The sequence below is a fragment of the Canis aureus genome, chromosome 28 (assembly GCF_053574225.1).
Source record: "Canis aureus isolate CA01 chromosome 28, VMU_Caureus_v.1.0, whole genome shotgun sequence".
NCBI lineage: Eukaryota > Metazoa > Chordata > Mammalia > Carnivora > Canidae > Canis > Canis aureus.
The window spans coordinates 13168294-13181474 of NC_135638.1; the positions used below are offsets into that span (position 1 = coordinate 13168294).

The window sequence follows — 13181 nt, forward strand, 5'->3', positions numbered from 1 at the left end:
AGGCTTGTGGTAAAGAGCAGGATTTTTCCAATTTCATGGTACATTAAACAATTCATCTAAAGATCTTCTGAAAAATGCAGATTCTGATTCAGCAGATTTGGAGTGGGTTCTAAAAATCTGTGTAACTAACAAGCTTTCAGGTGAGTCGGGTGCTGCTGATCTGTGGACAATATTTTTGGTCTTATTTTTTTGTGTTTATTTTTACATTTAACATTTTTTGAATAATTTTAGATTTACAAGAGAAGCTGCAAATATAGTACGGAGAGTTCCTATATACCATTCCTCCAACTCCTCCTAATATTAACATCTTACATTATGGTGTACGTTTGCCAAAATTAAGAAATGAAAGTTGATATGATAGTATTCACTAAACTGTAGATAATTCAAACTTCTCTAGCTTTTCTACTAATTAATGTCTTTTTCTGTTCAAGGATCTGAGTCAGCATCCCACATTCTTTTAGTCCTCATGTCTTCCTAGTTTCCTTCAATCTGTGACAGTTTTACAGTTTTTCCTTGTTATTCAAGACCTTACAGTTCTGATGAATATCCCTCAATTTTGTCTTCACATGTCTTATGCTTTCTAATGATTATATTTAGGCTATAGGTATTTAGGAAGAAAACCACTGCCTTCTCACTGTGTCGTATCAGGGGACACACGACATCAGTATGACTTAACACATGTGATTTAGTGCCTTCTCACTGTGTCGTATCAGGGGACACACGACATCAGTATGACTTAACACATGTGATTTAAACTTGGTTACTTTGTCAAGCTGATGTCCACCATGTTTCTAAGAGGACTATTCCTACTGTTCCATACTCTATTCTTTGGAATTTAGTCTACGTGTGGGTTGTGGTTCTCAAACTTGAATCGCCCAAAGGGTTTGTTAAAACACAGGTTACTAGGCTCCTTTCTCAGAGTTTCTGATTCAGCAAGCCTTGGTGGTGGGGAGGAGGGCAAGGATTTGCATTTCTAATCAGTTCCCAAGTAATGGTGATGTTGCTGGTCCAGGAATCACACTTTGAGAACCACTGGTCTAGAGCATTTGCCCTTCATTACCGAGCCTTAGAAGAAGAATCACCCAGGAGACATTCTGAAAATTCATATTGCCAAGTCTGATCCATCCTTGGCAATTCTGATTGAGAAATCTAGGGTGCACACACGAGTTGGCATTTTTGCAAATGCAAGTCAAGCTTGGGAACCACTGGAGTTAATGCTACTTTATAATAATCTGGTGAATGTGTAACTGTGGCGGCCTCAGGACAATGCTAAGGCAGCAGGTGGGGTTCAGACAGCTCTAACTGTGGGAAGAGAAGGGCAGGAGAGCCTGGGAACCCAGCAGGATCTGAATCACAGGCTCTCCGCCTGCCTGGCCCTGACCTTGCAGTTTTACTCATCCCTCCAGGAGGTCTTCCACTTACTTTGATTGGTCTGAATCACATGATTGCTCAGAAGCAAACAGCACTCAACCCCAGGACCAGCCTGAACTTAGCAATCTGCTGAAATTCTGAAACAGAATAAAGCGCAACATAGTACTATTTATCAGTATCAAATAATTTATTTTATTGTCTAAATCTTAAATCTTTCAATATTCACCCCAAAGATGTTGTATGATTCTGAATATTTCAAAGGAAAACTGGTAGGACAAGAGGAAAGGATAACAAACTAGAGAAATAAGGAAAGTGTTTTCTTTACATGAATTTCAGAAAAAATTCATTTATATGATTTTATTATGTAATTATGCTATTATTTACTTAGCTTTTATACTATAAGAATAGTATACTATTCTTACTTAGCCTTTTATTATATTATCATAATTACTTACTGTTATATTAACTATAAAAGTTACCTCTCTCCTTGGTACATGTGATGATATTTTTTAACTGACCAAGAAAAAAAATCCAGTGAAATAAAGACAATTCTTAATAAGTTTAAATGCTAATTTACATAATGAAATAAACTCCTTCTTTGAAACAGAGTGATCTAACATTTTTAAACCTAGTTTCTCCCTTTAGAAGTTTCATAGGGCTGCCATTACAAATTAGCATAACTTGGTAGCTTCAAATGACAGAAATTTATGATTTATTATTATTATTTATTATCATCTATAGTTTTGAAGTCCAGAAGTGTGTAATAAAAGGTTGGAAGCCTTCTGGAGGCTCTGCGGAGGAATCCATTACATGCCTCTCTCCTAACGTTTGGTGGCTGCTGGCAGTACCTGGCATTTATTCCTTGGCTTACGGCTGCCCTCCAGTTTCTGTCTGGGTCAATCTCCTTTTGGCCTTTTCCTCTGTCTCTGTATCTCAGATCTCTCTCACCTTCTCTCATGTGTCATTGGATTTAAGGCACACCCTAAATCCAGAATAATCTCATTTTGAGATCCTTAATTTCATCACGTATGCAAAGACCAAACAAGGGCATATTCACAAGTAGCGGGGGTTAGGTCCTGGACATATCTTTTTTGCGGACACAATTCAACCCACTATTCTTCCCACTAAAACATATTAAGCAAGTGTGTGAATAACACTGCTATGGAGCACATGCCACACTGTTACTTGCTTGGGTACCCACATGCTTCACCCAGCCATCTGGTCCCAACTTCCTGGTTGCTGCTCACCTGCAGCTGCTCCTGTGAACAGTAGGGGGTGATGTAGAAACATCCTGAGTCTCAGAGATGGTCAGGTTGCCAGCCTTTTCCCATTGTCCTCAACTAGCACCCACTGAAGGATGACCAGGGAAGGCTGCACTCTTCCCAAGTCTCATTAACACCCTACAAAGCCCAACCAATATGAGAAGCAACGCCCTATCATTGTTTTCTATTGATCACCACACTTAAAGTTTTGTAGTGGATTTTCCTTATTTCCAATACATTTTCCTTTAAAAAGTTATTAAAGATATTTTTCTCCTAGCATGGTTTTAATCTAAGTGCATTAGAGCTGCATGAAAACCCTGAAAGCTTAACATCACTAAGGCGACCCGAACGGTGGGAGAGTCAGAGCTACCTCTGAACCTCTGAAGAAAGCTTTGGACTTTAGCAGGACCATTAGACCCCAGAGGTTAAACTCAGGACGAGGCAGACTGGAGGACAGCTTTTTTACACTGTTTCTTTCCTAGTCAGTTTAATTCCCGTGTCTTTCTGCCTTGCAGCACTCAGAGCAATTTTTGAAAATATTTCATCTATATTTGACTGATAGCCATCTCTCTGTCATGTAAATTATATGAAATGCCAGAGCTTAACGTCTTAAATTATATTTTCTGTTGGTCTTACCCGTGATGTAATTATAAAAGTGTCTTTTCTTGATGAAAAAGCTATAGGAGAAAAAATGTTATTCACCACTTTTCTATCCCAAGCAAAGAAAGCCTACAAACAGAGTAGTTGTTATGATCCCGAGTTTTAAATAATCGAACATAAGACTCTAAAATGGGGGCCAACAAACATTTTTCTGCAAAAGGCTTCATAGTAAATATTTTAGGCTTTGTGAGCCACGTGGCATCTGTCAGAACTACTCAACTCTGCTACTGTAGCATGAAAACAGCCTTAGATAATATCCAAAGGAATAAGTGTGGCTGTGTTCAATACTACTTTATCTACAGGTGCTGGCTGCAATTGGTACACAGATCATAGTTTGCTGACCTCTGGTCTGAATATCAACTAGTTCTCCATGTTTCTATTATTCAGATATAAATCCATACGGAAATACTAGGGGAACTAGCACAATTTCAGATTCTCCTTCATAATGTAAGGAATATTTTGGAAGTCTCTTTCATTCCTCATTATATGCCAGAGCCTAGCATGGGGGTCTTTTATTTAGTAGGCACTCAAAGCTTATTGAATTAATAGCAAATGAGTAAGGCCTGGGTTTTCCCAGTATGCCAGTCTCTACAGAGAGCCCACTATGCCTTATCCAGTTCCAGTAAACTTCAGATTGCTTAGTTGAAATAACACAAGTCCAATAGGCCAAAACACTATACGAAACTCTGATGTGGTGGGGCTCTCCTCTTTTTCTGCAGGAAACTTATGAGGTCTGTAGTTCTGTTATGGCTCAATATAGCCACAATATCTTTCTGTAAAAAGAGAATAGCGATCTATATGTATCATCTACACCTATCTCTACATCAGCTGGTTCATTGATAGCAATGGCTATAATGAGACTTTGAAGTAACAGGGACTAGGTGGCAGCGCTTTACTGCCTGAAGCCAGGAGGTTATAATTATCATACCAATAGGCAAAGTTGCAGGGCAGCCAAGTGGGCTCAACATGGAGAGAGATGTGGAGAGGATTAAGAGAATGTTGTATCCCTAAAGTAAAATAGATGAATAGCCAGTGAGGGTGTTGCTTAATACATCAACCAAAAGAAGGCAAAATATATGAACAGGAGATTAAGGGAGGTCATCACAAAAGTCTTGATCTATTGCCCAGATCCCAGAATTCAGCCAGTTTTCAGACCCAGAAACAATTGTCTGAAGAAGTGGCTAAGTCCACAGGAAGAATTTTGAAATACCACGGCAAAAATATACTGTGTTAATTTCCCCAATTTTTCTCAAAAGAGATCTATGATATTTGCTTGAGAAAATACACACTGCGGAAAGAGGAATATCCATATATTTTGAGGGTACTGTGTCTGAATTAACATTGATTCACAGGATTTCAAAGCATCATGGTAGAGTGGAAGACAGGGGCCAGGCTCTGAAACTAACAGAAGCCTGGCCTAAGTCTGACTCTTAGAAGGTGCAGTAAGTCTGTGGATCCATCCAGTGGTCAATTCTCTGGTCTCCAAATATATGGTTGGAATTGACATATTTGGCTGTTGAAGGGAACCCCACCTTGAATTCTTCTTATTCAAACCAAATGGGAGCTATCGCAGGGGGGAAGGTGATGTGGAAGCTTCTCAACTCCACCTCTAACCCCCCGCCGAACGCCCTCTATACCCCATTCCTTTGCCAGTCCTGGCTAAGATGTTACATTAAAATCCACTGTATTTGGCAGTGATGATGGGGAGGAATGCAGAAATTAATGCTACTCTAAAGGATCCTAAGAATGTGGGGGTTGGGGGGATCCCTGGGTGGCTCGGTGGTTCAGTGCCTGCCTTCAGCCCAGGGTGTGATCCTGGAGACCTGGGATTGAGTCCCACATTGAGCTCCCTGCATGGAGCCTGCTTCTCCCTCTGCCTGTGTCTCTGCCTGTGTCTGTCTCTCTCTGTGTCTCTCATGAATAAATAAATAAAATCTTAAAAAAAAAAAAAAGAATGTGGGGGTTGAGGGGGTGGTTGGCCCATATCATAGCTCCATTTAATTTACCAGTCTCACCATTGCAGAAGCCAAATGAGTCTTGGAAAATGACTATAGGCTACTGCAAACTCAAATAATAACTCCAATCACAGCTGTTGTGCCAGATGTGTTATCTTTGCTGGAGCAGACTAATTAATATGGCTTCAAGTACACATACTATGGTGTTCTTTCTATCCTCATCAGAAAAGATCAGAAAAAGGAATAGAAATTGCATTTATGCGGAACATGTACGTTTACAGGTTTGTTAGGGGCCTACATTACCTCCTGCTGTTATAATAGGATCAGATGAGATCTGAGCTGTCTGGATATCCCACACATCATACTGATGGGGGTGGGGGATGAACAAGAATGGCTAGTGTACTGGAGGCATCGGTGAGACATATGCACTACGGAGTATGGGAGTTTAAGTTGGTGGCAAGTGAGTGAACTTCCACTGTTATAAAGTATTTAGGGATCCAGCTGGGTCAAGGGCAAGTGAGGACATCTCTTCCAAAAGACAAATTGCTACATCTTGCCTTTGTACAAGAAAGAAGGAAATAAAAATTCTGGTTGGATCCTTTGGCTTATGGTGGCAATACATTCCATGTCTAGGAATGTGCTCCAGCCCACACATTGGGTGACAGGCACAGCTCCTTGCTCCAAATGAGGCCTGGAAAGTGAGAATTGCCATACACACAGCCCTGTCTCTTGGGCCACATGACCTGGCAAATCCTAAGCCATTGGAGGTATTAGTGATGGGGAAATATGAGTGTGGCATATAGATGAAGCCACAGTGGAAGCGCCACAACACAGACCTCTGGGGTTTCAGAGCAAGACGGTGCTGCCTGCAACAGAAACTTATATGGTTTTGAAAGGAGTTCCTGGTGTGTCACTGGGGAGTAGTAGAGACAGAATTCTAGAGTATAAGACACCAAGTAACCATGTGTCTGGAACTGTCCATTGTGAGCTGGGTTCTGTCAAGCCCAGCATTCCAAAATAAGATCCAGGTTGTGCATCTGGGATCAAAGCAGAGCAAGACCCGGAGATGTGAAGTAGCTGCAGGAGCAGGTAACCCCGATCCTCATGTCACACACCCTGGGTGTACCAGCACCCCTCCCTCCGACCATTCCTAGACTTTGTGTAACCAGCTGAAAGAGTAAGAAGGGCTTGAACATGTTTCATGGGCAGGTCAGCTTAGTGTATGGATGCCAGTTGCAGTAGTTTAATCACACCTGGGGTGGGAGGGGGCTTGAAAACTCATCCCAATGGACAAAACCCAGAGTGGGGCAACCTTTACTCATTTTGTGTGGAGGGAGCAGTGGTCTGAGGTGAGAATGAAGACATTCTCATGGGTAGAAAGAATATTCTGATGGGCTGGTCAGGGGTCTGGAAGGAAAAGGACTGAAAAATTGAAGACACAGAAGTTTGTCAACGAGGAATGTGTGAAGATTTTTGATGAATGGACACCAGAAAGCCTCCATCACTGAATAGGCAGTGAGCAACTAAGTGGACATGGCCGGTCTTTGAATTGATGCGATGAGCACATGAACAGAGACACCACATGAGCAGAGACAGAGGACAAGCCTGGCTACTATGTTACTGACACTTCTCTGAGTCTAACCTGCCAGCAATAGAGACCAATGCTGTGCTTCCAATATGACAACGTCTTCAAGGAGATGATTTCCAATGGTTGATTTCCTCATGTTGGAGGATCAGTATGCACCCAACACATGAGGCAACACATTTGACATTTTCTTGAAAAAAAAAAATCCTAGGAATTTTAGTAATTTCAGTGCCTAATCTTAATATCTTTAGTACCTTCAGTGGTGAGTCATTTCCTGACTTCAGCCTCATGCTATTTGATTGAGTGGGGATAACTATAATTTATATACATTAATGTAAGAAAAAATCATAAAAGTAAACTTCCTAACACAGGAAAGGAACAAACAAGCTATGATATCTTTTTCAACCATAGTTGGGACATTAAATCAATGGTTTATGTAAAATTGCTTAGCCTCATATTAGGCATATAATACTAGGTGCTCCATAAACGTTAGTTGAATAATTATCAGTGAGATCATTGGCTTGGGTAAATGCTTTTACAGATATTTATAGATATATTGGAGATTTAACATTTTAATAGGAATTGTTACAAAAGGCTTTTCTTCTCTGTCAAAATAATTTTATGATTTCAGTTTTTCTTAATAACTCTGTGTTAGCAATATGGACACCAAGCATTGCCTAGGGTTAACAATGATGCTCTCAGAGCTGATGGCGTTTAAGTGTAAGGCTGTGCTTGTCTCTTGACTTTGGAAATATCCTCTAGTTGGTGTCTTTCCTCTTTTACTCCTTATCCTCTGTTCTGATTCCTTACAAGATATCAGTAGACATCAGAGTATTTCTGTCAAGATTGGAAGCAAGAGAACCTAGCCTAAATTGAGGAGGTTTACTAGAAGATATCTGGTGTTCTTATGCAATGACAACTCTGTAAGCTTATGAGAAATTGAGCTGACATCTGGAAAAGCATGAATAACAAGGCTGTGTGTGTGTGCGCATGTATGTGAACAGACTCTCTCCTTTTTTCTATGTTTCATTCTCTTGCTCCATATGTACATGGCTAAAATGATTGTTCTAGCCCTCGCTAAATTTAACTTTTTAGTTCAAATGCCAAATACCATCTATGAAATCTTTCTGATTTTTGGTTCAAATTATCAAGAACGAGAGTATGATAAGATCTCTAAACAGCTGACAAATTGGCTTATTCTAGAACACCTTGGTCATAGAAAGAGAGACAAAGGGGTCCTATGGCATAAACATAGCTGCCTAGTTCCACTTCTTATGTGTTGCTATGTGTATGTGTGTGTTGCTGTTCTTAGGGAAGGAACTAGAATTTATAAACCTAGTTTTGATCCTAAATTAGAGATGGAAAAATTATATCTGGTCCTGCCAAAAATTGTTTCCATTTTCATCTTGACCAGCTTACATTTGATAGAGCTTTCCTGCTTTACTATTAAGGAAAGATGACAAGGATTAGAGTTCCTAACTCCCCCCCAACTGACTTTTCTGTACTATTCACAAGAATTGTATTAAAAACGAGTTCTAACACTATTTCAGGAAGCAACAACATACTCATCCTAATGATATTATTTTTCTTTAAGATCAATTTAGACAGAATGGTTGATCAGCTCCAGGGAAAATGGAAATCCATTTCTTGTGAAAATTTTGAAGAATATATGAAAGAGCTGGGTGAGCCATTTTTACCTGCATATCATAGCCAGTAAAAATGAGAGAAATGATAGCACAGAAACTTGGTCTGCATGATATCAGGTTAATCTTGGACCTGTCCCTCCCTCCAGTAGAAACATAGAAATAATCACATAGAAACGATCAACATTGGTTCAGTACGTACCTATGCAAAATTAGTTTGTAATCGACAGAACCCTCACCCCATGTAACTTATCATGGATTTACATAGATTGCACAGACAAAACACATGTGCATCATATACTAAATGAAAATGCTTTCCATAAATAATTTCAAGCAAAAAGTCATAATTATTTTTATAAATAATCATTTTTGCAAGCATTTGCTCTAAATCTTTAGAAGATCTTCAGAATAGATTTTGTTTCCCAGCTTAGGCGGCTGCTGGCATTCCTTGGTTGTATGGCCACAACGTGCCAATCTCCGCTCCTGTTGTCATATTGCCCTCTCCTCTTCTGTAGTCTAATATCCCCCTTCCTTTTTGTTTAATGAAATTGTGATTACATTTAGGGTCCACATGTCTGATTAGCTCCCTATTTTAGGATCCTTGAGTTAACCATATCTACAATTCCCCTTTGGCATATAAAATGACATTCACAGGTTCTAGGGATTAGGGTGTGAATATCTTTGGGAATTATTATCTAATATATCACAACTTGTTATCATGTTTCACATTATGAATTCATGAACCATATTAGAAGTGTTTCTCTAATTTATCTTCTCTTAGAAATTTAACTTAAGTATTGTTGTATATGTGATAGTATTTTATAGAAAAGAGTCCTACGTGTACTGCACAAAGCTAGGTGTATAAGAATGTTCACAATAAAAAAAAGAATGTTCACAATAGTATTATTTATAATAAGAAAAAGTGGAAACAAACTACATGTCCATCAATAGGGAGAGAGATGAAATAAATATTAATATACACATCCTATAAACTATTATGTAGCAATGACAAAAATTTATATCTATATGTATGGACACAGAAAATCTGAAAAAGTTGAATAATAATTGTTATAATAAAATATTTATATTTTTAAAAATCTCATATATATATGTTGATGGTTGTTTAATATTGTGAATGTACTTAATATCACTTAAATACTTTAAAATGGTTACAATGATAACTTTTATATGTATTTTATTTTTTAAAGATTTATTTATTTTAAGAGAGAGAGTAAAAAAAGAGTAAAAAAAAAAAAATAAGAGAGAGAGTGTGTGAGGGGGAGCAGAGGAAGAGAGTCTCAAGCAAACTCTACACTGAGTACAGAGCCCAGTGCGGGGCTCGATCCCATGGCCTAAGATCATGACCTGAGCCCAAACCAAGAGTCCCACACTTAAGTGACTGTGCTACCCAGGCGGCTCTATGTTATATGTACTTTAGCACAATAAAATAAACATAATGGAAAAAACAAACTCTATATATGTGTACATATAAGAATGCAAGTGAAGAGATAAAGATTGAATAATCATACCAAACTATTTCATCTGTATAAATGAGTGCATTTTAAAATAGGGAGATGGTTCATCGCTGTAATCAAATTTTCAAGGACATTCATGAACCAACAAGATCAATAACTACTAGACTAAAGAAACACGACAACCACTAGCCCAAACTAGGGACTATTGTTTTCCTGTAAAATATAATCTATTTTAATTTATAATGATGGTGATACTAGCTTCAGATATTTGCATTCATGAAGCATTAAATCTGCTTAACTCACAAACCTCCTAGATAATAAAGAATTATACAGCTAACATGAGTTTCTAAAGCCAGCAGCAGATTCAACTATGATGTCCTTTTATCTGGTTTCCAGGGATAGGAAGAGCCAGCAGGAAACTTGCCTGTCTGGCAAAACCCACTGTGACCATCAGTACTCAGGAAGATTGGATCACTATAAAAACCAAAAGCATCTTTAAAAATAATAAGATCTCCTTTAAACTGGGGGAAGAGTTTGAGGAAACCACACCAGGTGGCCATAAAACCAAGGTGAGGCCTTCAACACTCTTTCAGATACACGTCATAAGAATGTTAATTCAAAATTATTCTAAGTAAATAAACAATTAGAGCAAATTCATCTAAAACCTAAATCTGAGGACCTTAAATTCTAATATAGATACCAATGTATCTATATGTACATCTGTGAAGCTTGTGAAAAGTGCCTACTTGGAGGTCCCATTCCCACAGGCTCTCATGTCTGGGGTAGGCACCTGAAAACTGTGTTTCTAATATTTCTGATGCAGATGCTCAACAGACACATTTTGAAAATCATTTCTCTAGATTTTTCTCTCAAAAACAAAAGTTCTGCTCTTCTAGTTTGTAGCACTTTTCTATGCATAAAGCTACAATGAATAAAACTTGTATTAACCAGTATAGGTGAGGTTATGCCACAGTACCAAGTTAACCACAGGCCCCAGTGGCTTCAGACAAAGGGAACTGCTTTCTAACTTAGTATACATATTCAGCATTGTGATGGGGTTGGAGAAGTTTCTGTGTGTGTGCGGTGGAGAGGGGACAGGAAATGAGGGCACAGGGGATCTCTCCCTCTTAATTTCTCAGGGAAAAGAGAGTTTTACTTATTTTTCAAGATAACATTATATGTTTACTCTTATAAAACCTTTTCCCCCTGCAGAAGAATCGGCCAACAAACTTAGTGCTGACCAAGTCTTAAAATATAAATGAAAAAAAAAAACATAAATGAAACTGTAAACACTATTCTAAAGCTGAGAGTATCACAACAGCTGACAAGAATTTGGTGCTTCATAAAATGCCCAAATGTGACAATCTGAGCTGAATTCGGTTTTGTCTGTTTTTCAGAGTGTGGTAACCTTAGATAATGACTCTTTGATTCAAGTTCAGGATTGGGATGGCAAAGAGAACACCATAAGGAGAAAGTTGGTGGATGGAAAAATGGTGGTGGTGAGTGAGCTACTTGTCATTATTTGGGTCACCTGCTATAACACCTAAATATAAAATCATTCAGATAGCTTGTTCTAAAATAATGGAAGCAAATGTAATTTTTTTCTCTTGCTTTATAAGAATGGGGGGAAAACATTGGCAGATAAATGTATAATCATAAATATTATAAAATGTGCATGGGTTGAGGAACTATAAAGCTAAAGAAAATAAAGAATTCCATTGCCTAATTCTTTGACTTGTACATAAGCCAAAAGAAGCATGCATTTGTGCAAGAAAGATTGTGAGTTATTGTTCATCTATTGCTCCATACCAGGATTAATTTCTCACTGTTTCCAGCTCAATACCAAACAAACACATAAAAAGGAAATTTAAATTAATGCAAATCTTAGGTGGTGTCTACTTGGTATATGGATGAGTTGACACAATTAAAAGCTAAATTTCCATGACTACCGTGTCTGCTCATTTTCATATATTATTTACCCAATCCTCGCCATAATCCTGTGTGGTAAGACTAATTAGCCCACTTAACAGGTGAGAAAACTGAGATTCAGCCACTGACTTAATTTGAGGATATTCAGCTCATAAAACATGGCGGCACTGGGATTAAAAGCCAGGTTGGCTTAATTTTAAAGTATACATTTTTGAGTCCATTCTGCTCCCCATGAGATGACTTCTCAGGTCATCTTCCTCACTTCTACACAGTAGAGGGAAATATGTCAATGATTCTTCTTCCTAAATCCCTAATTCCATCAAAATTAATAAAATGGCAATTTTTTCCTAAATCCCTAATTCCATCAAAATTAATAAAATGGCAATTTTAGTATCACATGGTTCTAAGGAAATATGTAAGAATTATGTAGAAGTAACCCCTCAAAAAAACCTCTCACCCTATCCTCATTTCTTAATGTAGGGATATTTTTTCTTTCAATAATGAAGAGTACATTTCTTTATAAAGTAATAAGTGGAAGACTAAAGATACTTGATTTTACTGCTCCTTAATAGTGACATTAACTACCAAACAAATATATTTTTAATTGATTAGGAAGAATATAGATTCAGAATCCAAAATGTTCACTTCCGTCTCTGCCATTCAGCACTTCTATGACTTTGGACAAGTCATTTATCCTCTCCAAGACTGAGTTTAGTTAAAAAAATATAGGACTGTCTTCATGGTTTTTATTGAGATAATTAAATACTATCATGTATATATTGGTACCCTAAAACCCACAAAATACTACATAGATGTAATATGTAGAGTATATAATTATCAAAAAGGCTTCACTGTAGACAATAAAATGTTTTAATAAGGACTTCAATTTTTATACTATTTGCTTTGTTTTTGTGTGTGTATACATACACACACATGTGCATTATATACCATAAATATGTATAACCAAATCTACCATATATATGATTTGCCATACACATATGGCAAAGTCAGCTAATAAATAGTTGGTATCTACATTTGTCTACATAGATCTCTTTAAGATTTTTAAGGAATATGTACGGATAGTACTTAGTTTCCATTGTTCTAAAAGTCAGTTTCACCAACAACACTGAAATATCTTATCCCTTCATTTGTCTCCTAGGAAAGTGCTGTGAACAATGTTACCTGTACTCGGACGTATGAGAGGGTACCAACAAACCCAGTCTCAAACCCTTAAGCACTCCCAAACTGTGATCCAAAATGCTGAGGTCGTTTAAATAAAACTCCAAAGTAAAATGTTACAA

The 13181-nt window shown here is 37.8% G+C and overlaps 1 protein-coding gene across 2 annotated transcripts; it reads left to right on the forward strand.

The window, feature by feature from the left end:
* The first annotated feature begins 6195 nt into the window (after positions 1–6195).
* On the forward strand, positions 6196–13181 carry FABP12 (fatty acid binding protein 12). 2 transcript variants are annotated; one of them, XM_077876447.1, is made up of 5 exons: positions 6199–6337; positions 8428–8515; positions 10348–10520; positions 11349–11450; positions 13040–13181. In XM_077876447.1, exons 2-5 carry the CDS (start codon positions 8443–8445, stop codon positions 13112–13114), a joined length of 423 nt encoding a protein of 140 aa, XP_077732573.1. In that variant the 5' UTR covers positions 6199–6337; positions 8428–8442; the 3' UTR covers positions 13115–13181. The 2 variants fall into 2 exon arrangements, with proteins under 2 accessions (XP_077732572.1, XP_077732573.1); XM_077876446.1 differs by lacking the exon at positions 8428–8515 and having other exon boundaries at positions 6196–6337.

Bases quoted from the DNA above. Each gene is read 5' to 3' on its own strand.
- FABP12 (XM_077876446.1), top strand. From the start codon at position 6,211: ATGTGTCTGGAACTGTCCATTGTGAGCTGGGTTCTGTCAAGCCCAGCA. The intron at 10,521-11,348 runs GTGAGGCCTTCA...TCTGTTTTTCAG, and splicing joins CAGGTGGCCATAAAACCAAG to AGTGTGGTAACCTTAGATAA. The intron at 11,451-13,039 runs GTGAGTGAGCTA...TTTGTCTCCTAG, and splicing joins TGGATGGAAAAATGGTGGTG to GAAAGTGCTGTGAACAATGT.